The sequence below is a fragment of the Bos taurus genome, chromosome 7 (genome assembly GCF_002263795.3).
Source record: "Bos taurus isolate L1 Dominette 01449 registration number 42190680 breed Hereford chromosome 7, ARS-UCD2.0, whole genome shotgun sequence".
Classification (NCBI taxonomy): Eukaryota; Metazoa; Chordata; class Mammalia; order Artiodactyla; family Bovidae; genus Bos; species Bos taurus.
In genome coordinates this window covers 16,346,106-16,374,016 of record NC_037334.1, presented here as the reverse complement: position 1 = coordinate 16,374,016, position 27,911 = coordinate 16,346,106, and the positions used below count along the sequence as shown (strand labels likewise).

The 27,911-nt window shown below is 52.1% G+C and overlaps 2 protein-coding genes and 1 non-coding gene across 15 annotated transcripts; 2 read left to right on the top strand and 1 right to left on the bottom strand.

Annotated features, from left to right (window-relative positions):
* Positions 1-9: 9 nt before the first annotated feature.
* TEX45 (testis expressed 45) lies at positions 10-8,480 on the bottom strand. Its single transcript, XM_024994918.2, has 9 exons — positions 8,308-8,480; positions 4,363-4,951; positions 2,854-2,960; positions 2,654-2,754; positions 2,288-2,400; positions 2,096-2,205; positions 1,545-1,746; positions 876-961; positions 10-256 (listed from the first exon to the last, which is right to left on the bottom strand). Exons 1-9 carry the CDS (start codon positions 8,320-8,322, stop codon positions 29-31), a joined length of 1,551 nt encoding a protein of 516 aa, XP_024850686.1. The 5' UTR covers positions 8,323-8,480; the 3' UTR covers positions 10-28.
* PEX11G (peroxisomal biogenesis factor 11 gamma) lies at positions 1,532-26,433 on the top strand. Of its 13 annotated transcripts, XM_059888007.1 has the most exons (7): positions 16,013-16,097; positions 16,645-16,690; positions 17,002-17,261; positions 18,002-18,190; positions 20,639-20,817; positions 25,214-25,276; positions 25,823-26,412. In XM_059888007.1, exons 4-7 carry the CDS (start codon positions 18,152-18,154, stop codon positions 26,052-26,054), a joined length of 513 nt encoding a protein of 170 aa, XP_059743990.1. In that variant the 5' UTR covers positions 16,013-16,097; positions 16,645-16,690; positions 17,002-17,261; positions 18,002-18,151; the 3' UTR covers positions 26,055-26,412. The 13 variants fall into 13 exon arrangements, with proteins under 13 accessions (XP_010805107.1, XP_015327487.1, XP_024849735.1 ...); XM_010806805.4 differs by lacking the exons at positions 16,013-16,097; positions 16,645-16,690; positions 17,002-17,261 and adding exons at positions 1,532-1,619; positions 15,645-15,743; XM_015472001.3 differs by lacking the exons at positions 16,013-16,097; positions 16,645-16,690; positions 17,002-17,261 and adding exons at positions 12,478-12,565; positions 15,645-15,743.
* Positions 12,964-13,036, top strand: TRNAG-CCC (transfer RNA glycine (anticodon CCC)). Its single transcript has one exon. It is a non-coding gene; the product is annotated as a tRNA-Gly (tRNA).
* Positions 26,434-27,911: the final 1,478 nt, after the last annotated feature.

The window sequence follows — 27,911 nt, the reverse complement described above, 5'->3', positions numbered from 1 at the left end:
ACACATGCATGGGTTGCCAAAGCACTGTTTATTGCTGGCTAGGGCATGGGTAGATAGGGGTCTGGGGGGCCCGAGGGTCCACTTTCCGAGCCCTACAGCCCCATTGATGAAGAGAGCCCAGGGGCAAGTGACTCTCCTGGAAGTCGTCCCATCTTAGCACTGCTGGGCCCTGGTACTTGAAGGTAAATTCATCCTTGTTTAGGGTTGAGAAGAAGCGCTGTTGACCCAGTGGGGGCTCCAAGTGGCTATACTTGCACTGTGGAGTCAGGGTGGGGGAGCCTGGCAGGGCAGCCTGGAGGGTGGCTGACCCACCCAGGCCACCCTGGGAACATAAAAGTGTGGGGAGAGACTCAGCCGGGTTTGGCCCATGACTGGGTCCTGGAGAGGTGGGTAAAAGGTTGGAGTGACACAGGAGCTGCATGAGACACCAGTGCAGACCCCTGGAGAGACCCCATAGCCTTGTTGAATTTAGGTGCTTCTGAGCTCACCCTCAGCTTGGAATGTAACTGTGGCTCACCACAGTTGCCAATGAACTGACCATGATGGGCCCCTGAGCCTTGGATGACCCTAGAGTGATCCTGAGCAGTGAAGTGAAAGTGCTAGTCACTCATTTGTATCTGACTCTTTGTGACCCCATGGACTGTAACCCACCAGGCTCCTCTGTCCATGGAATTCTCCAGGCAAGAATACTGGAGTGGGTTGCCATGCCCTCCTCCAGGGGATCTTTCCGACCCAGGAATCCAACCCATGTCTCCTGCCTTGCAGGCAGATTCTTTACCATCTGAGTCACCAGAGAATCCCGACCCTGAACAGATGTGAGACTAATTCTGATCTGAGAGGTTACCTGGTTAAGGAGATACCCTCTCCTCCCTCACCCGCTGTAGCAGCTCCTTGGTCACAGAGGCTGGAGCTATTCCATGTGGCTTCAGCATCTTCTGGTTCATGGTTAAAAAATCTAGGTCTGGAGATTTGAGTGGGGTGGCTGAGCTGAGGGTCTGAGGGAGGAAAGGCAGAGCCCAGGGGGAAAGGACGCAGGAGACTAAGGATGCAACAAGGGTTCAAGGGCGACACCTGGGTTCCCGCCGAAGTTGTCAGGGGAGGAGGATGCGTTAGGAGGCAGGGAGGGTAAGGGAGCCAGGCGGGGGGACTGAGGTGGCCAGGGGCGGGGCAAAGGCAGAAGATCCGGGGTGAGGGGCTGGTGGGGGGACAGGAAGAGTGCACTAGCTGGTCAAGGGGCGGAGCCAGAGTGTTGCAGAGGAGGAGGAGGGCCAAGAGTCTTGAGAGGGTGGATATGGAGAGGAGAGGAGCCATACCAGAGGGGCGGAGTCATGCAGGGATGGAGGGGGTTGTTGAGAGACACGATGACGAGAGCATGGGGTTGTTCAGGGTCAGAGCTGGGAATCTTGGCCCAGGGCATGAGATCTAACCCTTCAGGAGGCGGAGCCAGAGTCAGGCAGTGGGCGAGGTGGGATTGGCCGGGGGCGGGACCACAGAGGTAGCAGGGGTAAGGCGGGGCTTCCCAAGATGGGCGGGGCCTCGCTCACCACCGGTGCCCTCTGGCAGGTTGCTGCGCTGCAGGTGGAGGTTGGGCGCTTTCGGCGGCTTTGGCATCCCAGGGGGTAAGTAGTCCGTGCCCATGGAGGTCTGGAAGAACTGTCCGAGCAGCGACGGCTCCCCTAGGGTTATGTGACTCTGCAATGTCTCATGAGGCACGTGGCGGCTGGCTGGCTCGCTCGTTCGCAGGGGCTGTAAGGACCACAGTGCATCTGGGAAGCTCCCCTCGTCATGGATGTCCCAAGGCCAGGGATGAAGCTCAAAAGCGGGAGCTGTGTGACCTTGGACGGCTCACACTTTCTTTGGGTCCCACGGATGGCGCTGGGAATTGGTACTGTTATTTCAGTTTACAGACAACCACTGAGGTATGAAGTGGTTAAGTGGCTCGCCCTACATCCCGCAAATAGATCCAGGAGATCCCTATACACATGTCCAGCTCCCTCCCACCTCAGGGCCTTTGCACTTGCTATTATACACTTTGGGAAACAGAGGAAAGCCTGTTTCCCTGACTTGCCCTGCAGCCTTTCGCCTTCCTGCTGACCTGACGGTAGAAGAAGTGTGTGGAGGTGGTGAGGCTCCCCGGACCGGGACACCCATTTCCTTCCAGGATGTGTGACTCAGGAGTCTGGTCGTGGTGAAGAAGGAAAGGTTCTGCCAGTGGCAAAGTAGGTCCTGAGCAACCCTGGGTGGCTGCTGTGGGAATGAGGGGGCAGGGCAGGCAGCCGGATCTCACCTGGCTCCCGGGCATAGAAGTGTTCCCCCTTGGTGGTCCTGTCGTGGAAGAGGCCATCCCCAGGACGGATGTTCACACAGTGGATGTGGGCTGAGGCCTGGGCCTTGTCATACCTGCAGGCAAGGGGATGGGAAGCAGGAGGTGGATCCATCTGATCTGGGCCCTTACAACTCCCAGGAAAAGGGAGGGAGGGACAAGCTCCCCAATAGCCAAGCTGTGGGGTGCTAATTGTGAGTGATCTGGCACAATAGTGGGCCTTGCCTGTGGGTGATGGAGACTTCAAGGGCACAGTGTTGGCCCTAGAGACTTAGGTGACCCACCCCACGTCACCCTGTCTTGATAGAAAAGGCCATGGTTCCTTTGTACCTGTCCGGGGGCAGATCCGGAGGCCCGTAGGCTTGTTTCTGCTCTGTGCACATGGGCCTGTAGCCAATCTTGAAGTCTCCCAGTTCTATGCTGGAGGAGGCCTGTGGGTGGACAGGAGTGGGGAGGGCAAGACCACCCAGCCCCCCTCGCTGCTCCTCCGCCTGACCCCCACCCGCAGCACCAGCCCGGTCTCAATTTACCCTCTTACACGGCAAGGCAGGTGGGCCTGGCAGGGCCTGGAACTGTCTCTGGTAGGAGGTGCTGTCATCCTGTCTCTTGTGCTCCCACTGGAGGGGATTGGGCCCACCTGAGGATGAGCAAGAGGAGAGAGAATGGGATCAATTCTTGGCAGCTTCAGGACCACTGGGATTCTATTCCTCACCTGGGAAGGGCAGGTGGCCAGTCCAGACTAGCTTAGCCAAAGGCCTATCTGGAAAACATCAAAAATAATAAGAAGTAGGAACTTTCACGGGCTTCCCTGGTGGTTCAGTGGTAGACAGTCCACCTGCAATGCAGGAGCCGCAGGTGAAGCAGGTTGGATCTCTGGGCTGATCCCCTGAAGAACCACTCCAGTATTCTTGCCTGGAGAATCCCATGGAGACAGGAGCCTGGTGGGCTACAGTCCATGGGGTGACTCCCAATGCAGGGGGCCTGGGTTCGTTTGATCTCTGGTCAGGGAACTAGACCCCCCATGCCACAATGAAGATCAAAGATCCCGCGGGCCAAAACTAAGACCCAGTACAGCTATATATATTTAAAATGACAACAAGGGAGTTCCCTGATGGCCTAGTGGTTAGGATTCCAGGTTGTCACTGCTGTGACCCAGGTTCAGTCTCTGGTCAGGAGCTGAGATCGCACAAGCTATATGTTCCTGAGTCACAGAATTGGAAAAATCATACAAATGACAACGACCCTTTGTTGCTATCTGGCAGGCACGTCCAGCACTCGGGGCTCTTTTGGCTTCACCAGTAACTATAAAACTGGTTGTCACACCCACTTTGCAGATGAGTAAACTGAGGCTGGAAGAGGTTGTCTCCCTTAGAGTTACACAACTACTGAGGTGTCAGGGCTGGGTGGTAGAGATGGAGGACACTTAGCATATTTGTTTAACCCCAAACCAGCTTCATGACTCTGCCCACAGCAAAGCACCCTGGAGAGCTTCGGGAGATGTGCCCATTCTGTGGATGCAGAAACTGAGGCTCAAGGAGGTTCCAGGGTTTCTCAGCCTCTGTGCTGTTGACATTTGACGCGAAAGTGTTAATCGCAAGTGTTAATCGCTCGGTTGTGTTCCACTCTTTGCGACTCCATGGACAGTAGCCCTCCAGGCTCCTCTGTCCATAGGGTTTTCCAGGCAAGAATGCAGGAGTGGGTTGCAATTCCCTTCTCTGGGGTATCTTTCTGACCCAGGGATCGAACCGGCGTCTCCTGGATTGGCAGGCAGATTCTTAACCAACTGAGCCACCAGGGAAGCCAACATCTGGAAAATTCTTTACTGTGGGGAGCTCCCCTATGCGTGGTAAGATGTTTAGTAGCATCCCTGGCTTCCATCAACTCCCTGACAGTAGTATTCTCTCCTTCCCGTCGTAAAGACAAAAAGACGATCATCAGACACTGCCAAGTGTCCACTGGGGGCGAGGAGCAGAATCCCTGTTCGCCGCGAGAATAAGTGTGTCGGTGAAATTGCCTAGGGCGCCGCGGCGCGCACTCACAGAGGCGGCAGGCAGGCTCGCGGGGCTTTAGGCAAAGGTCGTGGAGCGGGAAGAACTCCCGGTACGTGGTGGACGGGATGCGCAGCTTGTCTGGGTCGCCCGACGGCAGCGAGTCGCGGTCGAAGATGAGGCGCGCCCCGCGGATCTGTTCGCGAGCGCGCTCCGGCGGCTCTGGCCAGCCGTAGTCGCCGCGCGCGGTGGAGAGGCCGGTGCGTGCGCGCGCTTCCGCGTGCACGTGCAGGTGACTGGCTTGCATGGCGAGTGTGCGCTCCCGCGCCAGTTCCCGCTCCTGCTCCCTCAACAGCATAGGTGGCGGGGGCTCATAGGCGCAGCGCGTCTCCGACAGGCGCTCCTGGCCCGCCCAGCGCGCATCCTTTTGGAAGAGGGATGCGCAGGGCGGCGGCGGGCACAGCGGCCCACGGATAGCGCTCGAGTAGGCGGGAAAGTCCCGGTGCGATGTGGACTGCTTGGCGTCCGCGTGCAGCCGCGGGTCCGGCCCCAGCGCGAAGTGCGAGGCCTTGAGGAAGTCCAGCCGGGACACTGGGCACGGCAGGAGGGCTCCCGCGGCCATAGCGGGGGGAGGTGCCACCTGTGAGGAGGCGGAGACAGGAATGAGCAGGTCCCACAGTGGGCTCGGGGTTGGAGACATCAAGTAACAGGTTTAAGGATTTTACTGGCTGTCCAGTGGTCAGGACTCCTAGCTTTCACTTCCAGGGACCAGGGTTCAACCCTGATCCGGGAACTGAGATCCCGCAAGCCCTGTGGTGCAGCCCTCACCCCCGCCTAAAAGAAACAGGTGTAGCCCTGTTTGCCTGCCCGCAGGGAAAGTAGAGATAGAAATAATCACTTATTTGGCATTTAGAGTGTGCCAGGCACGGTTCTAGAGGGGGTTCATCAACAGACCTAGAGCCTTATCTTTGTGGAGATGTATTGTATTGTGGAACATTCAATAATGAATAAATGTAATCACATCAATTGCAGAGTAAGTTACAAGGTGGTTAAGTGCCTTGGGGGGGAAAAGTCACATGGTGTAAAGGATAGGGTTTGGGCTAGAAGCCTTGTTGTTTTATATAGTCAGCAAAGGCATTCCTTGGTGGTGCAGTGGATAAGAATCCACCTGCCATTGCAGGAAACATGGGTTCGATCCCTGGTCTGGGAAGATTCCATATGCTGCAGATCAATTAAGCCCGTGGGAGCCACAACTACCAAAGCCCACACCCTAGGAGCCCATGCACCACAAGAGAAGCCAGGGCACTGAGAAACACACACAGTGAAGAGTAGCTCCCTGCTTGCCACAGTTAGAGAAAGCCCACATACAGCAACGAGGAACCAGTGCAGTCATAAATAAATAAATAAATAAATTTTAAAATAAGTCAGGGAGGCATCACTAAGATGATAGTTGAGCAAAGACCTGGAAAGAGGGGCAGTGGGGCATTTGGGTATTTGGGGTGGGTAAAAGAAATAGAGGAAAACAACAGAATGGGAAAGACTAGAGATCTCTTCAAGAAAATAAGAGATACCAAGGGAACATTTCATGCAAAGATGGGCTCGATAAAGGACAGAAATGGTATGGACCTAACAGAAGCAGAAGATATTAAGAAGAGATGGCAAGAATACACAGAAGAACTGTACAAAAAAGATCTTCACGACCCAGATAATCACGATGCTGTGATCACTCACCTAGAGCCAGACATCCTGGAGTGTGAAGTCAAGTGGGCATCACTACGAACAAAGCTAGTGGAGCTGATGGGATTCCAGTTGAGCTATTCCAAATCCTGAAAGATGATGCTGTGAAAGTGCTGCACTCAATATGCCAGCAAATTTGGAAAACTCAGCAGTGGCCACAGGACTGGAAAAGGTCAGTTTTCATTCCAATCCCAAAGAAAGGCAATGCCAAAGAATGCTTAAACTACCGAACAGTTGCACTCATCTCACACGCTAGTAAAGTAATGCTCAAAATTCTCCAAGCGAGGCTTCAACAATATGTGAACTGTGAACTTCCTGATGTTCAAGCTGGTTTTAGAAAAGGCAGGGGAACCAGAGATCAAATTGCCAACATCTGCTGGATCATGGAAAAAGCAAGAGAGTTCCAGAAAAACATCTATTTCTGCTTTATTGATTATGCCAAAGCCTTTGACTGTGTGGATCACAATAAACTGTGGAAAATTCTGAAAGAGATGGGAATACCAGACCACCTGACCTGCCTCTTGAGAAATCTGTATGCAGGTCAGGAAGCAACAGTTAGAACTGGACATGGAACAACAGACTTGTTCCAAATAGGAAAAGGAGTATGTCAAGGCTGTATATTGTCACCGTGCTTATTTAACTTATATGCAGAGTACATCATGAGAAATCCTGGGCTGGAAGAAGCATAAGCTGGAATCAAGATTGCCAGGAGAAATATCAATAACCTCAGATATGCAGATGATACCACCCTTATGGCAGAAAGTGAAGAGGAACTAAAAAGCCTCTTGATGAAAGTGAAAGAGGAGAGTGAAAAAGTTGGCTTAAAGCTCAACATTCAGGAAACGAAGATCATGCCATGTGGTCCCATCACTTCATGGGAAATATGTGGGGAAACAGTGGAAACAGTGTCAGACTTTATTTTTTGGGGCTCCAAAATCACTGCAGATGGTGACTGCAGCCATGAAATTAAAAGACATTTACTCCTTGGAAGGAAGGTTATGATCAACCTAGACAGCATATTGAAAAGCAGAGACATTACTTTGCCAACAAAGGTTCATCTAGTCAAGGCTATGGTTTTTCCTGTGGTCATGTATGGATGCGAGAGTTGGACTGTGAAGAAAGCTGAGTGCCGAAGAATTGATACTTTTGAGCTGTGGTGTTGGAGAAGACTCTTGAGAGTCCCTTGGATTGCAAGGAGATCCAACCAGTCCATTCTGAAGGAGATCAGCCCTGGGTGTTCTTTGGAAGGAATGATGCTAAAGCTGAAACTCCAGTACTTTGGCCACCTCATGTGAAGAGTTAACTCATTGGAAAAGACTGATGCTGGGAGGGATTGGGGGCAGGAGGAGAAGGGGACAACAGAGGATGAGATGGCTGGATGGCATCACTGACTCGATGGACGTGAGTCTGGGTGAACTCTGGGACTTGGTGATGGACAGGGAGGCCTGGCGTGCTGCGATTCATGGGGTTGCAAAGAGTCGGACACGACTGAGTGATTGAACTGAACTGAACTGAATAACATTCCGGGCAGAAGAAACAGCAGGTACAAAGGCCCTGCGGCTGCTGCAGAGACATAGGAAGAGCTGCAGAATTAACTACTGCATTTGAGAGTTTGCTACTGGAACCTACTCTCTTCACTGTCAGTCAGTTGTGAAGACCATGGCCCTCCCCTCCTTCATGCCTGGGAACCCACTTCTGTCTCTTCCAATCTCTGTCCCATCTCTGCCATACCCCTCTCCTCACTGGTCTTCCTGCCCTCAGCAGTTTTCCCAGGCCCTGACTGTTCTTTCTGTCTTCCAGCTGTCTGCATTTTACACACCTCTTACTCATTTCTCTGACCTTTAGCTCCGGACTCTCAGCACCCCACTTAGAGTTTCTGGCTTTTTCTCAGAGCTCTCTCCCTCACCTGTCTCTGCCCCTCAGAGACCAGATCCTTGGATACCACCAACACCCCTGGCTCACTCAGCATCACCTCCTTCAGGAAGCCCTCCCAGACTGCTTCAGCCCACAGCTATTGGTTCACATCAATCTCTTCAGAAAACACACATGAAGTGTTGTTTTTTTTAAAACAAAACCACAGTGGTTTTTTTTTTCCTGATCATTTTACCACCTAAAATAGTTGAAGATCGAGAAGCTTTCAAATAGTTTGTGGGAAAATCTGATGACTGAAATGACTAGCCGGGTCACCTTGGAATAATTAACTGGGCTCCTGTGAGCTTCATTTTGTTTCCTGATCAGGGTTGAAGAGAGTGCACCTACCTCGAGGTGCGGCATGGGAGCTAGTGAGTCTTAGAAGATGCACTTGGTGTGGGCATGACCCTCAAGACTCCCTCAGTCCCTAGTCTCCCAGAGGATGCTCAGATGTTCCATCTGGGGATTTATCCAAGTGTGGTCTGGCCCTGCGCATTGTGACCCAATAAGCTGCCTGGGACGATGCTGTCACAAGGGTCCCCCAGCAACTTTGGGGGCAACCAGGAGGAAAATCAGGAGCAAGAACAGAGGATCCTGCCCCCTGAGAGCTTGAGGGAGCCTGGCCCGTGACTTGACTTCTCAAAGACTCAGTTTTGTCATCTGGAAAATGGGGCTGGAGATGGTAGCCACTTCAGTGGGGGAAGATTTGATGCCAGAGGCCACCTGATTGTATTATCACCATTTCCCCAGGTTTTATTTCTCATCAGCTTTCTAACACTTGTCTGCACAGGATGGGCCAAACTCTCTGAGTCACCATATCTCTTAATGCCACTCCAGGGCTCACAGACGTCCAGTGTAGCCTTAAAGACATCTGTGCTTCCCACCTTCAGCCCCAAGACCACCAGGAACACACATGTATTTGAACCACACAGGGCTTGTTATTTGCAGCAATGGGTACAATGCATGTCATGGATCTGGGCTTTGTCTTCGGTGCTTCCAGGGAAGTTTCAATACGTGGGGACTTTGCTGTGTGTTGGATGCTTTTACTGGTTGGAAATTGGACTTTCTTTTTATTTATTTATTTATTGGTTGTGCAGCATGGCATATGGGATCTTAGTTCCCAGTTTGTTCTTCAGTCAGTCAGTCATGTCTGACTCTTTGCGACCCCATGGACTGCAGCACACCAGGCTTCCCTGTCCTTGACCATCTCCCAGAGTTTGTTCAAACTCATGTCCATTTAGTCGATGGTGCCATCCAACCATCTCATCCTCTGTCGCCCCCTTTTCCTCCTGCCCTCAATCTTTCCCAGCATCAGACCAGCAATTAAACCCATGCTCTCTGCATTGGGAGCACAGTGTCTTAACCACTGAATTGCCAGGGAAGTCCTATCGACTTCTTTTTCTTTTTTTTTTTTTAATGTCCGGACAAATATAAATAATATATTCAAAAAACCCCTCGGAATGGGGTGGGGAATGGGAAACTGATGTTTCATGTGGACAGAGTTTCAGTTTGGGGAGAAGAAAAAGTTCTGGAGGTGGATGGTGGGGATGGTTATACAACAGACTGAGTGCACTTAATGCCACTGAACACATAAAGATGATTAAAATGGTCAGTTTGAAGTATATTTTACCACAATACAAAAAAACTTAAAGGAAAAAGCAATTTCTTAAAAAAAAAACACAGATGAAATAAAAATGTAAGGGCGGTGACTCTTTCACGCTGCCCCAGATCACCTACTGAATGACAGCTTCCTTCCATCCTTTCTTTTTCTTTCTTCCTCCCTCCCTTCTTTTCTCCAGCCCCCTTCCTTCCTCACTCCTCTTTCTCTCTTCCAATATAGTTGACATATAGCATTGTGTGAGTTGAATAACATAGCAGTTTTTGATGCATTTCTTTGGCACCATGGTTATTCCTGTAGCCTTAGCCCACACCTGTTTGGCATCACCTCACTATCATTTCTTCTAGGGTCTGCAACAACTAACATCTGGTGTATGGTTCGGTTTTATGTTTATAATACAGTTTTGTCTGCATGTGTGTTTGTGTATGTATGGTCTGTCCTTCCCGTACTTTGAATTCAAGCTCCAGGACTTATATACGGAATGAATTCCTTTTCACTAAATGTAAGCAAAGTGTTGTTTTGCCCACTGGGGTGAGGTTCCATCACTTGGTCCCCACCCCAGGGTCCTGCTGAGGGCTCTGGTCCAGCCGTGTGTGCGTGCTCAGTCGCTCAGTTGTGTCTGTCTCTTTGCGACCCCATGGACTGTAGCCCACCAGGCTCCTCTGTCCATGGGATTTCCCAGGCAAGAATACTGGAGTGGGTTGCCATTTCCTCCTTCAGTTTATCTTCCTGACTCAGGAGCCAACCTGCATCTCCTGCATTGGCAGACGGATTCTTTACAGCTGAGCCACTGGGGAAGCCCATTTTGATGCAAAAATACATTTTCTCTGCCTGCCTGGGAAAGGAGGATGCAGGAGTGGGTAGGTTCTGTATGCTGTCTTAAAGCAATGGGGAGAAGTAACGCTCTTATGGAGGAACTGAATAATCTTGATCACAAAGTCTAAGGAATGAAGCAACTTGAAAGCAGTGATTGGGGACTTCCCTGGTTGTCCAGTGGTTAAGAGTCTGCCTTCCAAAGCAGGGGACGCAGTTTCAATCCCTGGTCAGGGAACTAAGATCCCACATGCTGCAAGGCACCTAAGCCTGCATTCCACAATGAAAGATCCTGAGTGCAGGATCTAAAACCCAAGGCAACCAAATAAATAATAAAATAGTTTTTTAAAGAAAAAAAGTGGCAGTTGGCAAAGACTCGGAGTCCTTCAGATTAGCTGGGACACATTTGGTTGCTGTAATGATTTAGACAGTTCTCATGTTTTGTCTGTGTTCAGACAGCATGATGGAGCGGGCTTGTTTTGTCTTGTTCCACCATGGTCACAGAGTGGCCTCGTCTGATGTAGGCATCCTGTGAAATTATCTGTGTCCAGCAGGAGAACACCAGCGCCCGACTGCAAGTGAGCTCCAGGCCAGCTCCTAGCAACCACAAGGCCAGCCGTGAATGCCACGCCAGCTCCTGTCGCTTTCCCAAAGGTCAAGCTGAGCCCTAAGCAGACGGTGATGGACACTGGGAGGGCTGGGCTGCCTGCCAGGCTCACTGCTGTCTCTTTGGTGCCTAAAACAGGGCTCGGCACACAGTAGGCGTCAGAGAAATGTGGTGTGCTCTTACAAGGACCATGGGGACAGTACAGGCTCAGGAGAAGGGATCTGGCCACTCTGCAGCCCAAGGTCTCCTTCCCTTTGTAGGCCTTGGGCTTGGCTTCGATTTTCCTGCAGTATGTATGTATGTATGTGTGTGTGTTTAAATATTTATATATTTGCCTGCTCTGGGTCTTAGTTGTAGGATCTTTGATCTTCGATGAGGCATGTGGGATTTTTTTTTTTAGTTGCAGGATGTCGGGGGCTTCCCAGGTGGTGCTAGTGGTAAAGAATCCTCCTGCCAGTGCAGGAGAAATAAGAGATGTGGGTTCGATCCCTGGGTCAGGAAGATCCCCTGGAGGAAGGCATGGCAACCTGCTCCAGTATTCTTGCCTGGAGAATCCCGTGGACAGAGGAGCCTGGCGGGCTACAGTCCATGGGGTCTTAAAGAATTGTACATGACTGAGTGACTGAGCATGCACACACAGGTTAAGAAGCAACATAGGGACTTCTCTGTTGGTCCAGTGGCTAAAACTCCATGCTGTCAATGAAGGGGACTCCGGTTTGATTCCTGGTCAGAGAACTAGGTCCCACCTGCTGCAACTAAAAATCCCGCATCCTGCAGTGAAGATTGAAGATCCCACGTGTCGCAACTAACACCTGGCGCAGCCATATTAAAGAAAGAAAAAGAAGAAGTAACATACACAGTCATGTTAAGTACTGTTACAAGCTAAAAAGGAAAATAAGGTAGCAAGAAAAGCGGGCAGGAAGTGCCTGCTACTGCTGCTGCTAAGTCACGTCAGTCATGTCCGACTCTGTGCGACCCCATAGACGGAAGCCCATCAGGCTCCCCCATCTCTGGGATTCTCCAGGCAAGAACACTGGAGTGGGTTGCCATTTCCTTCTCCAATGCATGAAAGTGAAAAGTGAAAGTGAAGTCGCTCAGTGGTGGCCAACTTTTAGTGACCCCATGGACTGCAGCCTACCAGGCTCCTCCATCCATGGGATTTTCCAGGCAAGAGTACTGGAGTGGGGTGCCATTGCCTTCTCTGAGGAAGTGCCTAGGGGTATGTGTGTGTGGTCCCAGAGGAGAATGACAGTTGAGTATATCTGAAAAGGAAGTGTGGGAGGGAGCCAGACGAGTATCTGGAAGGAGAGCCTTCCAGGCAGAGCCAACAGCATGTGCAAAAGTCCTGAGGTTGGTGTGGGCTGGAACTTCAAGGAACAGGACAAAGGCAACATGGTTGGATATGAGTGAATCAGGCTGGATGAGTAATATGTGTCTAAATCAAGAGGAAATGTATTTGTTTCTTAAAAAAGGAAACCAGTCAGCATCATTAGTGATGCAAAACAAAACCACAGTGAGATACCACTTCAGAGTCAGCAGGAGATGAGCTCTTGGGTGTCTCCTTACTGGTAAGCCAGCTTATCTTTCCTTGAGCCTTATTTATTATTTTAGCCTTGGGAAAAATAGGAGAGCAGATGCAATCTTGCAAAGGAGGAATGTATGTAGAGGAATTTCCTGAATTGACTAAGAAGAGGACAAAGAAAGCTGATGAACTATGAGAAAAGAATGGAGGTGAGAGGATTAGGGGGTATAATGTGTGTACATTAGTCTGGACGGATCCCAAGCTGGCATGACAATATTTTTGCATGTTGGGTTAAATAAAATGTATTATTAAAATGAATAGTGCAAGTGTTGGCAAGAATGTGGAGAAATTGGAACCCTTGTGCATTGTGGGTGGGAATGTAAAATGGTGCAGCCATTGTGAAAAATGGTCTAATGGTTCCTCATCAAGTCAAACATGGGGACTTCCCTGGTGGTCCAGTGGCTAAGACTCTGCATTCCCAATGCAGGGGGCCCAAGTTCGATCCTTTGTCAGGGAACTATATCTCACATGCTGCAACTAAGAGTTTGCGTGCCACAATTAAGACCTGGCACAGCCAAATAAACAAACATTTTTTTAAAAAGTCAAACATAGTAGAACGGCCCGGCAATTCTAGTCCTAGGTAGGAACTGAAAGCAGGGACTAGAACAAGTACACGTAGACCATGTTCACAGCAGCACTGTTCACAAGAGTCAAAAGGTGGAAACGAGGCTTCCCTGGAGGTCCAGTGTTTAGGAAAACGCCTGCCAATGCCAAGGACACGGGTTCGATCCCTGGTCCAGGAAGTTTCCGAAGGGCAACACGCTCAGGGGCAACAAAGCCCGTGAGCCGCAACTACTGAGCGGTGTGCTACAGTTCTAACTGGTGCTCTGAAACAAGAGAGGCCGCTGCAGTGAGGAGCCCTTGCACTGCAACTAGAGAGTAGCCCCTGCTTGTTGCAACTAGAGAAAGGCCTCGAGCAGCAACAAAGACCCAGTGTAGCAAAAAAAACAAACAAAAAGAGGTAGAAACAACCCAAGTGTCCACCAACCAATGAGCAGATAAAAATATGATGTAGCCAGAGCACGGAATATTATTCAGCCACGAAAGGAATTAAGTACTATTGAGACATGCACAATGTGGAGAACTTAAAAAACAGGGTCAGTGAAAGAAGCCAGACCCAAATGTTCACATGTTACATGATTCTATGTATAAGAAATGTCCAGAATAGGTAAATCAGTAGACACAGACAGCAGATGGTGGTTGCTAGAGACTGGGGGAGGAGGAATAGTGTGACTGCATGAAAGAGTCACAAGGTTCTTTTGAGGGTGATGAAAACATTTGAAAACTATCAAGGTGGGACGTCTGTATGACACGTGAATGTACTAAATGCCACAGAATTGGACATCTTAAAATGGTGAACTTTTTGCTATATGAGTGAGGCTGAAAGTCGCTCAGTCGTGTCTGACTCTTTGCGACCCCACAGACTATACAGTCCGTGGAATTCTCCAGGCCAGAATACTGGAGAGGGTAGCTGTTCCCTTCTCCAGGGCATCTTCCCAACCCAGGGATCGAACCCAGGTCTCCCGCATTGCAGGTGGATTCTTCACCAGGTGAGCCACAAGGGAAGCCCAAGAATACTGGAGTGGGTATGTATTTGGAAATTAAATGTCCAATTTTAAATGATGGGTGAATCTAAAAAGCCATAACAAGGAAAATTAGAAAATATTTGTGATAGAATAAAATGAAAAAGAATTTACCAGAATTTGTTGCATGCAGCTGAAGCTGCTCAATGGAACTAAATATAATGTGGAATCTTGAATAAGGTATGAAAACAAATGCACACTAACACACAATTCTGTGAAATTTGAACAAAATCTGTGTATTAGTTAATAATAGTGTATCACATGTTAATTCCCTGTGCTTTGATTTTTTTACAACATAGTATTTTTTTATATTCTCAGAATTGGATTAGAAGTTTCAAGCCTCTTTCAAAAAATTTTTTTAAATCACTAAGATAATAAACTTTCTAGACTTTTAGCAGTAATAGTAGATGCCAAAATACATGGAACTATATCAAAGTTTTGAATATAAAATAGAAATCTAGCATTCTATTCATACTAAGTCAAACAAAAAATAGTGTCTTTGATTTTTTTTTTCCGGCTAGTCCATGCAGATGGCACAAAATTCAAAGACTACAAAACAGTACAAAGGTGAACATTCAATCTCCTCCCAGTGATGACTAATGGCTGGCCATCTGGCTCCACAAGGATTGAGTCATTGGCCACTGCAGTCACTGACCTTTAACACCCCCTGGAAAGAGTTCCACGTGGAGGATCAGAAAGGAGCGGCTCTCTGCTCTGGGAAAATTGACAGGACAGGCCTTCAGAGAGTGAAGATATTTTCAGGAAAAAAATTTTATGAGTCTGGATTCTTGTCCATCTTCCCACACTTAGAAAAGCACTAAAATCATTAACTGCAGTATTTGCTCTTTGTGACCAGAAACAACTTTCCACTGGGATGCTTGATTACACATAATCTCCAAAATCACACACGTGCAGACCTTCCACTCAACTCTTCCTGAGACCTCTTCTATTATAGCCCTCAGTAAACCCCACAATAAAACAAAAACTCACAGCTCTCATGGTGTGCGTTTTTATTTCAGTCAACATCAGCCACCCAGTTATCCTCTGGGGATATTCCAGTTATCAGATTCTTGTCTAATCTTCTAGACCGGTTCCATGCATTTCTTTTTCTTTTTTTTTAAAGGAGACTAGTTTATTCATGCACGCGTGCAGGAACTTGGGCTTCCCAGGTAGCTCAGTGGTAAAGAATCCGCCTCCCAATGCAAGAGATGCAGGAGATGCGGGTTTGACCCCTGGATTGGGAAGATCCCCTGGAAGAGGGCATGGCAACCCACTCCAGTATTCTTGCCAGGAAAATCCCACGGAGAGAGGAGCCTGGCGGGCTAAAGTCCATGGGGTCCGCAGAGTCGGACGACTGAGCACGCAGGCACGCGGAAACACGGATGGAACTCGCGCCCCCTGTAGTCCAAGCAGAGCGTCCCAACCACTAGGCTACCAGGGAATTCCCCAAAGTTTCCTTGACTTTTTAAAACTGCCTTACAGGACATAACAGCAAACCATGCTCTCTAAAGACAAGACGACAACGCAGAAAGGGTGAAGCAGAAAAATTAGAAAACTTTCTTCTTGGACCACAGCAAACAGGTTGGTGCTTTTGCTTGGAATCTTTATGTGTGCGTGTGTGTAACTGGTTAACTTTGAAAACATGGGTAGCGAGCTCAGACCGTCCATCTAGGTGCACAGGGCCGGGAGAAACCACAAGTAGAAGTCCCAAAGCTGCAAACTGCTTTGCTCCCAGAAGCAGACAAAGGGCGGAGTCCCGGACAAAGGGTCGTGCCAGCGCCTGCGCAGAAAGCTCCCAGGAACGCAGCCCACTGCGCCAGGCCCGCCCCCTGACGCGGCGAACTTACCTCACGGTGTCGTCACGGTGGAGTCGCTATGGTGGCCCTGAGCGATCTGGCGTCGGCGCTGGAGTCTTATAGGGGTCGCGATCGCCTGGTGAGGCTGGGGTGGAGCGAGGCCAGAGGTCCTGGAGTCCGGCCAAAACCCAGAGACCGGGACATTGAGGCCAGAGAGGGAGCGGGGTCACTCAGGATTCCCCCCAGGACAGATGCCCTGTCCCCTAGCGGTGGACATGTAGGTTCTTCCCGCCGCCCCAAACGACTGGAAATTTACAGAACCAGCCAGATCCTCACGTTTGTACATTTGAATCCAGCCGGACCACTGAAGTTGGTCCCAGACAACGTTGTATAAGGATTTGGGATGTGGCAGGGCTCCCTTTAAGGCTGGACATTTGGGTTCTGACTAAATCCCCTGGAGTTGGGCACTTAGGTTGCTCTGGCCAGTTCGGCCTGGCCAGACATTCCCAGGCCAAACAAACCCATGTTGGGACATTTAGGATCAGACTAAGCCACTGTAGTTAGTTCCTCGGTTGTCGAAATCTAATATGGGGATATAAGATTTTGCACTGCTTTCCCTGTGGCTAGATGTTTAGGTTCTGAGCTTCCGCTCGACTCAGATTGGGCATTTAGATTGTTCCTTCCAGGCCGCTGAGGTCGGACTCTGAGCTTGTCCCAATCAACTTCTTACAGGTAGGCATTCCAGTTGTACCAGGGAATGTACCAGTGGCTGGGCATTTAGGTTCTAGGCAAATCCTCTCTGATTGAGTATTCAGGTTCTAAATCCCCTGGAGAAGGAAATGGCACCCCACTCCAGTATTGTTGCCTGGGAAATCCCATGGACAGAGGAGTCTGGTGGGCTACTGTCCATGGGTTTGCGAAAGAGTCGGAGACGACTTGGCAACTAAACAACAACAAAAAAGCTGGACTTAAAATGCAGTGTTTTTGCCATTACAAAGGATGCAAAAAGGCATTACAAGTAAAAATAATATATAAAACAACAGGAAAAAGCAACTTGTGAAAAGCAGATGAAATAAAGATGTAAGAGTGGGGAAGCAGACCCTGTTCACCATGCTCCAGATCACCCACTGATTCCGGAATCACCACTGGGTTCCTTCTCACTAAAGTAATGCAAACAAATTATCCTTTTGTTCACTGGGTTGAGGCCTGCTCACCTTCCTAAGCCACAACCCAGCCACGGACTTTGGTCCAGCCAGGTAGATGCAAATAGCCTTCCTGCCTGCTGGGAGAAAGGATCCAGGAGGTAAGATATGCGGGTTTCTTTTTCTCGTCCCCATCACGTGTCTCCAAAGACTGTGCCACTCAGTGACATGAGCCGGCATGCCCTGAGTCTCCACAGTGCCTTTTCTTTTAAAAATTGATTTTTATTGGAGTATATGGTTGCTTTACAATGTTGTGTTAGTTTCTTCCATACAGCAGAATGAATCAGCCATCCATATACATATATCTCCTCCATCCGGGACTTCCTTCTCATTCAGGTCACCATTCAGGAACTGACTAGAGTTCCCTGAGCTATGCAGTAGGTTCTCATTAGTTATCTGTTTTGGGCTTCCCTAGTGGCTCAGATGGTAAAGAATCTGTCTGTAATGTGGGAGATCGAGATTCAATCCCTAGGTTGGGAAGATCCTGTGCAGAAGGGAATGGCATTCCACTCCAGTATTCTTGCCTGGAGAATCCTCATGGACAGAGGAGCCTGGCAGGCTGCAGTCCATGGAGTCTCTAAGAGTCAGACATGACTGAGCGACTAACACACCCAGTTGTCTGTTTTACACATAGTATCAATAGTGTATACCTGTCAATCCAGTCTCCCAGAGCCTTTTGCACAATGATGTCGTGTGTCTCCATGTATCCCACCTACAAGTACCTTTCAACTTTCTGTTGGGAGTTTGATTGAGAGTCCTCCTCCTGTTTGATCCCCCGAGGCCTGAGGCCAGGTCAGGGGTGATCGGCTCAGTCCTACTGACTGCTTCTGGTTTCCCGCAGATCCGAACGCTGGGTTACTGCTGCCAGCTGGTGGGCGGGGTCCTGGTGGAACAATGTCCTGCCAGGTCAGAAGTGGGGACGCGCCTGTTGGCACTGTCCTCCCAGCTCAGCCACTGCAGGGTCGTCCTGCGACTCTTTGATGATGCAGCCATGTTTGTCTACACTAAGCAGTACGGCCTGGGGGCAGAGGTAACGGGGGTGTGTGGGGCTCCAGGGAGGGGGTGCGGACCCTGGGAAGTTGGCATCTTATGGACTGGCCTTTACAAAGGCAACAATATGGGCTGTTTATTATTTTTTCAATTTTACTTTTTTTTTGAGACAATCAGACGTTCTCGTTTCAGTTTCAGTTAAACAAATTAGCTCATTCCCAAAGACTATGTAATTAAGAAGTCTTCTTCCTGACCCTTGGGTCACCAGTTTTCCTCCTCAGAGGCAGCCACTGCTCTCGGCATCTTGTGTTTCCTTCATGAGACTTCCTGCACCTGTGCTTTGCTTACATCAATAGTTACATGACATTTACATTCTTCTGCCACTTGCTTTTTTCATGGAACAGTGCAACTTGAAGGTCATTCCATATCAGTCCTCCTGGGAATTCCCTGGTGGTCCAGCAGTTAGGACTCAGCACTTTCACTGCCGCGAAAGAGTGCGCCCTCAGTCGTGTCTAACTCTTTGCGACCCCCATGGACTGTAGCCCTCCAGGCTTCTCTGTCCGTGGGATTCTCCAGGCAAGAATACTGGAGTGGGTTGCCATTTCCTCCTACAGGGGATCTTCCCAGCCCAGGGATCTAATCTGCATCTTTTGCATCTCCTGCATTGGCAGGCAGATTCTTTACCACTGCACCACCTGAGAAGCCCCTTCACTGCAGAGGGCCTGAGTATAATCCCCATTTGAGGAACTAACATTCCCTCAAGCCATGTGCCTTGGCAAAAACCAAAAACCAAAAGAAGCTCCTTCCTTCTTTAGGGCCTCAGGGTACACATGTATAGCCGGATGGTGACTTACTGAACTGGTCCCCTGTTGGACATGTAGATTATTTATAAGATCTTGCAGATACAACAGAACCTCATGTCACCAGTGGGTCTAGAGCGATGCTCCTCACCTGGGGAGGGGGCAGCAGGGAATGTGATCTTGCTCTACCAGGGGATGGGCTGAGTTATGCCCCCTTCCTGGGCTGCCCTGCCCTCCCCCCACCCTCCAGAGGTCTCCTCCCAAACTCACTTGCTCAGATGCCCCCCTCATCCTGCCCCAGTGCCCATGGCCTGATTATCCCCAGTCTCAAGGGTTTGCCTAGGCCTTCCTCCTGTGTTGACACCCATCTCTCCAGCTTCTTTGATGAGGGCATGTTCCCTGCACTGTCTCCCCAACCATCTCTTCTGTGAAGACTCCCCTGAGTCCCTAGGTGAGGGGGAGGGCTCTCTGCATCTCATATATCCCTTAGCCAGAACAAGAACCCTCTTTGGTTGAGTGCCCTCTGCTCCTACCTCTTCCCCAGCATAGGGCCCCAGGTCTTGCAGCTTCTCAGAAAACATTGGTGGAGTGAGCCCCATCCTCACAGAGGGATGAAGGACACCCCAGAAGGTCCCAGATGGGATGGGGAGGCTGGAGTGGGGTTCAGCATCCAGAGGGAGGCAGGACCACAGCCGGCTACCAGGAAGGAGAGGGCTAAACAGGGAAGACAGAGAGGAGGGGAAGGGCACGGCGGGCAGCGAGGGTGACACGGTTACAGGCAGGGAAGTGAAGGACTTGGCCAGGGACCAGGCCAACTTGGAGGCCTGGAGGGGGCCCCTGGGGCCCAGGGAAGAGGCTCCTACAGCCTCAACCGGCCTTGCCTTGCCGGGTGCTCACCCCTGTCTGATCTGGGGGAGGTGATCCAAGCCTTGTAGTGAGCATTGTGCCTGCTCGAGCTGGCACTGGGTGTGTGGCAACCCAGCAGGCCAGCCAGCCGCTCTGCCTGGAGAGGGTTCTCTGCGGGGCTCCCTCCCCTGCCCCCCTCAGGGTCCTGAGCCTGAGACTCATACCCAGGAACTAGGAATGCCCTGATGCAGGGCATCCCAGGTTGTCCTCCACAGGAATCATCCGGGAACTTAATTACTGGTGCCAGGGCCCACCTCAGCCTTGGTGCGGCAGCACCCCTGGGGCTGGGGGCTGAGTGGGGGTTTTTGAAGCTCCCCAGGCATCCCCTGAGGTGCCCCAGGTGGTGCAGTGGTAAAGAATCTTCCTGCCAATGCAGGAGACTCAGGAGACATCTGTTTGATCCCTGGGTCAGGAGGGGCCCCTTGAGAAGGAAATGGCAACCCAGTGCAGTATTCTTGCCCGGGAAATCCCATAGACTGAGGAGCCTGTTGGGCTACGTCCATGGGGTCGCAAAGAGGACACGACTGCAGCAGCTTGCACACACATGCAGGGATCCCACAGCACGGTGGAGTTGAGACCAGCCGCTCTACTGAGCAGAGGTGACCACACTGAGAAATCAGGCCTTTCTCCCACAGTGCCAGCCATGAGCCAACCTGCCTGGCCTGGACCTTGCCCTGTGACTGCCCCCTGGTATGGCCCGAGCCCCTGAAATGGACAGTGGGTGGGTCCTGCTGTGGGTCCCACCCACCGCAGGCCCAGCCCCCACTCTTCCATTCCTGCAGGAGGAGGATGTGTTTGTCCGCTGTGTGTCTATCCTGAGCAACCTGGCCGACCAGCTCTATTACCCCTGTGAACATGTCGCCTGGGCCGCCGACGCCAAAATCCTCCACGTGGACTCTGCCCGGTGGTGGACACTGAGCACCACCCTCTGGGGCCTCTCCCTGCTCCTGGGGGTTGCTAGGTAAGCAGCATTGCTGCCCATCAGGAGACTGGAAGGGAGCCCCTGACATCGCCTGGGTGGGTGGGCAGGTGGACTGGGGGGCTGGGGGGCGGGGGTGGGACTGTCTTGGCCTCTCCTGCCTTTCCCCCTCTTGTCATCCCTCACTGTATCCATCCCCTGCAGCTGCTGAAATGGATTCCCACAAACTTGGCAGCTCTCCATTCAGTTGCTCAGTCGTGTCCAACTCTGGCAGCTTTAAGCAACACAGATTGATCATCTTAACAGTTTCGGAGGTTAGAAGTCCAAAATGGCTCTCAGTGGGCTAACATCCAAGCGTGGGCAGGCCTATGTTCTTCCTAGGGGCTCCGAGGGAGTCTGTTTTCGGCCTTCCCAGCTTCTAGTGTGCGTGTGTGTGTGTGCTAAGTCACTTCAGTTGTGTCCAACTCTGTGTGACTCTATGGACTGTAGCCCGCCAGGCTCCTCTGTCCATGGCATTCTCCACGAAAGAAGCCTGGGTTGCTGTGCCCTGCTTCCTCCAGGGGATCTTCCTGACCCAGGGATCAAACCTGCATCTCTTACATCTGCATTGGCAGGCAGGTTCTTTTACCACTGGCACCACCTGCGAAGCCCTCCAGCTGCTAGAGGCGCCCGCATCCCTCGGCTCGCAGCCCCTCCCTCCATCTTTGAAACATGTCCGTCACTCCAGCTTCTGCGTCTCTTGTCACAACTCCTTCTCTGACTCTGAGCCTCCTCCTCCCTCCTTTGAGGACCCCTGTGATGACACCCACCCCCAGATCATCTCTGATGTCCACACCCTTAACTCAATAACACCTGCAAATTCCTTTTTGAAAAAAATTATTCATTTATTTTTGGCTGTGCGGGGTCTTCGTTGCTGTGCTCGGGCTTTCTCTAGTTGTGGCGAGCAGAGGCTCCTTGTTGTTGCCGTGTGCCGGCTTCTCTTCTGAGGTGCGGTGGCTTCTCTTGTTGCAGAGCCTGGGCTCTAGGTGTGAGAGCTTGAGTAGTTGTGGTGCATGGGCTTAGTTGCTCTGAGGCATGTGGGATCGTCCCAGACCAGGGATTGAACCTGTGTCTCATGCATTGCCAGGTGGACTCTTATCCACTGCACCACCAGGGAAGGCCTGCAAAGCCGTTTTTGCTGTGGAAGGGAACACACTCACATCATAAGCCTGGGGATTAGGATGTAGGAATCTCTGGGGGTGGGGGGCCCATGACTATGCCTACCAGACCCAGGAAGAAGAAAATAACTTGGGGGGCATGGACAGAAGTGGCTGGCGTGGCTGCCTTTCCCCGGGTCCCTGGGTCTTGTTTGCATTGTCATCAGCAAACCTCAGACGGAGCAGCCAGGAGTTTCCAGACTGGCTCTGTGCTTCCACAAACCATAAGGTCTCTAAAACTTTAATGGTTTCTTCCCCTCTGCCAATTTGCTGAATGGGTTTGTTCAGAGCCCCCTGGCCCAGAAAGCATGGGCAAAGCAGGACCTCCAGTGCTGTTTCCTGGGGGCAAAGGTCTCTTAGATCCCTGAAGGGATGTGGGGCAGCCCCTAACCTCGAGGTTGAGGGGCCAGTGCCCTCATCTGCTGTCCCTTGTCCCTGGGCGTACACTGATATCCAGTAGTCCTTGTCTCCCCCTCACCCTAGTGATATGTTTACTGTAGATGGTCTGGAAAGTGAGCAGACTCCAAAGTGGAAGATTCAGTTCAGTTCAGTTTAGTCGCTCAGTCGTGTCCGACTCTTTGCGACCCCATGAACCGCAGCATGCCAGGCCTCCCTGTCCATCACCAACTCCCAGAGTTTACCCAAACCCGTGTCCATTGAGTCTGTGATGCCTTCCAGCCATCTCATCCTCTGTCGTCCCCTTCTCCTCCTGCCCTCAATCCTTCCCAGCATCAGGGTCTTTTCAAATGAGTCAGCTCTTTGCATCAAGTGGCCAAAGTATTGGAGTTTCAGCTTCAACATCAGTCCTTCCAATGAACACCCAGGACTGATCTCCTTTAGAATGGACTGGTTGGATCTCCTTGCAGTCCAAGGGGCTCTCAAGAGTCTTCTCCAACACCACAGTTCAAAAAGCATCAATTCTTCGGTGCTCAGCTTTCTTTATAGTCCAACTCTCACATCCATACGTGACCACTGGAAAAACCATAGCCTTGACTAGACAGACCTTTGTTGACAAAGATTCAAGTCATCCACTATCCAACCCAGAGACCCTCTCTCTTTATACTTTGGTGATTTTCCCCAGTCTTTGATTTAAAAAGCAAAACGAAACATTTTTTTAGTTTAGTTGCTTTAAAATGTTGTATTAGTGTCTGCTGTATCGCAAAGTGAATTAGCTGTATGTATACATGGACCCCCTCTGTTTTGGATTTCCTTCCCATTTAGGCTACCACAGAGCAGTGCGTTCCTTAGCTATACAGTAGGTTCTCATTAGTTATCTACTTTATACATAGTAGTGGGCTTCCTAGGTGGCTCAGTGGTAAGGAATCCACCTGCCAAGAAGGAGATTCGGGTTTGATCCCTGGGTCGGGAAGATCCCCTGGAGGAGAGAATGGCAACCCACTCCAGTATTCTTGCCTGGAGAATTCCATGGACAGAGGAGCCTGGTGGGCTACAGTCCACGGGGTCGCAAAGAGTCGGACACGACCAAGCGACTAAGCAGCAGCAGCAGCAGCACACATGTATCAGTCCCAACAGCCTTTGTTTCGGATGCCGTGCTGACATGTTTCCACTTGTTTCTGCTCTCCTGGTTTAGGGACACAGCTCCGTTTCGACGTCAGCTCCCTTCACAGTCTCGGCGGCTGTTATGGAGCTGGCCCTGTCTTTCCATCAGCATTGCCCACACCCCGTGTGCTCAGGGTGCCCAGGCTGGGCTCCGGGTGCTCTGAGGCCACAGCCTCTTCTGAGGCTGCCCTGTGACCTGCGGCCCTGAGAGACTTCCCGTTCCTGCTTTCAGGGCTGCCTTGTTTCCCTTAATTTTTTTTCTTTTAAATAGACTATTTTTTAGAACAGTTTTAGGTTCACAGCAAAACTGAACTGGAAGCAGAGTTTTCCCACGTACCCGCCACACACATACAGACTTCCCCACCATCCATATGGCACCACGGCCCGACATTTGTTAGTCCATGAACCGACGTTGACATGGCATAATCATCCCACGTCCATGGTTTACATCAGGGTTCACACTCTGTGTTGCACTTTGAGTTTGGACAAACGTATGATAACATGTATCCACCACTGAAGTATTTCCACTGCCCTAAAAATCCTATTTTTAGGGTGAATATGCTCTGCTTGTTCTTCCATTCATGTTATTTTGTATTAAATACCTTTTAGGGTGCTTTTTGGAGAAGGCGATGGCACTCCACTCCAGTACTCTTGTCTGGAAAATCCCATGGATGGAGGAGCCTAGTGGGCTGCAGTCCATGAGGTCGCAAAGAGTCAGACACGACTGAGCGACTTCACTTTCACTTTTCACTTTCATGCATTGGAGAAGAAATGGCAACCCACTCATGTTCTTGCCTGGAGAATCCCAGAGACGGGGGAGCCTGGTGGGCTGCCATCTGTGGGGTCGCACAGAGTCGGACACGACTGAAGCGACTTAGCAGCAGCAGCAGCAGCAGGGTGCTTTTTATCTATGTAAAATTTCACTTATTTATGGCTGCACTGGGTCTTCGTTGCTGTGCGGGGGCTGCTCTCTAGTTGCAGTGGTCGGGCCTCTCACTGCAGCGGCTTTTGTGGAGAAAGGGCTTTAGGTGCTAGAAAGGCTTCAGTGGTTGCAGCATGTGGGCTCAGTAGTTGGCTCATGGGCTGGGCTGCCCCTCACGTGCAGTCTTCCCGGAACAGGAATTGAACCCGAGTCCCCTGCATTGGCAGGCAGAGTCTTAACCACTGGACCAGCAGGGAAGTCCTCCATTCATTTTAGAGCAGCTAGTTTTCCCATCGTTTCTCTGTATTTGGTGTGAGCAAGGGTATGGGGGCTGGGGAGCATTTGGTGTGTGCTCATCATGACTCAATGGACACAGGTTTGAGCAAACTCCAGGAGCTGTTGAAGGACAGAAAAGCCTGGTGGGCTGCAGTCCATGGGGTCACAAAGAGTTGGACACGACTGAGCGACTGAACAACATGGTCCCTAAGACCCCAGGGTGCCGGAGAGTCACCTGCCCAGGCTGCAGGGAGCAAAGGCTGGAGGGAGCACTGGAGGACGCCCATCTGGTGGCTGCTTCCCCAGCCTGCAGATCCAGCCCTGGGGACCCAGAAGGTTGTCTAGATTGCCTTCAGACAGGCCCAGCCAGTGTCCAGGGTGTCTGTGTAGGAAGGCAGTGGACAGGCTTTGCACCCATCTGGACCCCATTTACCTGGTGACCCCCTACTCAGCTGCTCCCACCCCATCCTGTGTGGTGTTGCAGGTCTCTGTGGATGGTCCTGAAGCTGAGACACAGGCTGAGGAACCCCCCGGAAGCCTTCACCAGGTACGTCGTCCACGGTTCCCCTAGAAGACTTCTTCCAGCAAGCTGGTCCCCAGCGGGTCTGCCCAGTCAAGGAAGTGCTCAGAGTCACTGCCCTACCCCACGCATGCAGGCTCTTGGGTGGGGGTGGGGGGCTGATGTGTGCTAGGTACCGGGGCACCGCTGCGGCGCCCCAGGGGATGGAAGCCCTTTTACAGATGGGGAAACTGAGGCTAGCTGGGGTCCCCTAGGCAGGAAGTGGCAGAGCTGGGACTCCAGGGCTGAGCCTTCACGGCTGGGCCGGATGGGAGGATGTCTGGGAGGATGATCCAAGGTGGAGTCTGTCCTGAGGACCAAGGTCAGTCACTGTCTCATCCTGGGAAGGAATGCAGGGTAAAGCAGTTGCCCGGCACAGGCCCGGAAGCTGCTCACCCCTCCCCTTTCCCCCCTCCCTCCCGCCCGAGGACCTGAGACTCTGGTTCCCACTGTGGGCTCCCTCTGGCGGATGTGATGGTCGCAGCCTGCTGGTCCTCCGCCCTCCCCAGCACTCCTTGCCCTTTGCTCCCACAGCCGGCTGACCCGGGGCAAGAGGAGGACCGTGGAGACCCAGATCTGCTCGGAGGTACTGACCCTCCTGAGCAACCTGGCGGACCTGGCCAACGCAGTGCACTGGCTGCCCCCGGGTGTCCTGTGGGCCGGCCGCTTCCCCCAGTGGCTGGTGGGCCTCCTGGGCACCCTCTCGTCACTCCTCAGCGTGTACCAGGCAGTCCAGGCGGGTGGCCAGGCCAACGCCACCCCCTGACGGATAGGGGCGCCAGAACCCCAACAAGGACCCTTCCTATGGAGCGTGATTGCCCAGGACGGGCGGGTCTCTAATCCAGGAGATCACGGCCAGGTGCCAGTAGGAAGGTGCGGCTAGAGGGCACACCAGAGCAGTCTAGGGTACCAGCCCCCAGAGGGGTGGGCTTGGGCGGCTGAGGTCCCCCAGGTGCTGCCTCAGTAGGGGTGGAGCAGGAAGACCCCGAAGACTCAACTTGCAAGAGGAACCAGCCCCTGGCAGGCCTTAGTCTTGTGTGCAATAAAGGCAAGCAGGGCAGCCGGGTTGGGCCTGAGGACTGTGAAGTGAGGATCAATTAAATGAGGTGGTGATGGTGCCAGGCCAGGTGTGAGCTGATTCCTAAGTCCCGTGTCTCCGTCTGCTTATTCTCACGCCCTCTCTCCCCAGAGGTTGGGGGCGCCCCCTGGGTCTAATAGGGTTCAGCCTCCTGTGGGCTGGAGCTGCAGCGGGAAGCACCACCTCCCAGCCCACCTTCCCCTCCGATGCTACAAACGCAGCCTGTTGACCCCAAGAGGCTCAGCCACAGAGGGCGGTCCTTCCTTCCCAACCCGCGGGCTTGGGCACCCTTGGCTGGCTGTGGATGCTGCTTCCTCTGCCAGGCCTTGCCCGGGTCTCAAGCTCCCAGGCATCGCGGGGTGCCTGTCGTGGCTGAAGCACCTCACAGCCACGGCGTGGACTCAGGGCTGCCGTGGTCCATTCGGGGCCGGTCTGAGCATTTCGAGGGCTCTGAGCATCATCAGTGGAGATGCCTGAGGCTCCCAGCTTGTGAAAGCACGGCGGGCGAGAAGGGACCAGTTTGTTTCCAATCTGGGGTTTGAGAGGCCACATGCATGTGTGGCCTCAGGTGATATTGGCAGGTGGTGGGCGGCCCACGCCTGCCCCTCACTCACTGGCCCCTGGAAGAGCCAATGAAGGGTCGTGTTTACAGGCCCTGAAGCCTGTGGTTTCAACCATGTTTTGTTCTTTTACAAAGAAGGTACGTGGTGGGCAGCTGGGGTGTGGGGCTGCTCAGGGTCTCACAGGACACAAGGACCCCACCTGGCCTCCAGCTGAGCCCCTGCCCCGTCCATCTGGGGTGCTCCCTCTGGGTTAGGAGGCTGGGCCAGGTCACTCTCCCCCTTCCCTCTGCCTTCCAGGCACCCAGAGGACCTGTGAGATTAGGGTGGGGGTCAGAGTGGCACCTGCCTGTCTGAAGACTCTGAGTTAACACCTGCAAGGCAGCGTGCTTGCCAGGGAACCACGTGAACACCTGTGTGTGTGATGCGGCAGGTCACAGGTACCCCAGGGGCTGGCATCCCCGAGGGCCTGGGCAGCAGGGCTGGGATACAGCTGCTGGCACTGCCAGTCATGTGGCTGTGCCCCCTGCCCGGTGCCCTTCCCTGGGCTGGCAGGTCAGTTAGAGGTTGGGGTCAAACAAGATGATGATTCCAGGGGACCAAGCCCCAGGGGCATAGACAGCTTTTTCATGGGATGTGGGGGAGCATGTGTATGGCAAATTAGGCTCCTTTGAGGAGGGAGATTGACAGGTCCAGAAGCCAGTAGGGTCCCCCCTCGTCGAGGAGGCTGACATCCCAGGACCATGGTGCGGGGGGCAGCCTAAATGGGTGGGGACCCATGCGCTGGGGGGCCACCTCAGCACTGCCACTGCCTCCAGCCTTGACTGTCCAGGTGGAATCCAGAGCAGGCTGCCTGGCCTGGGTTGTCTGTGCGGTCTATCCTGTCACTCGTCGGAGCTGATGCCAAGTGGGACTGGGGGTGAGGGCTGTTACTGGCCTGGGACATGTCCCTGCCTCCCTACACTCCCCGCCAGGAGAAGTGGAG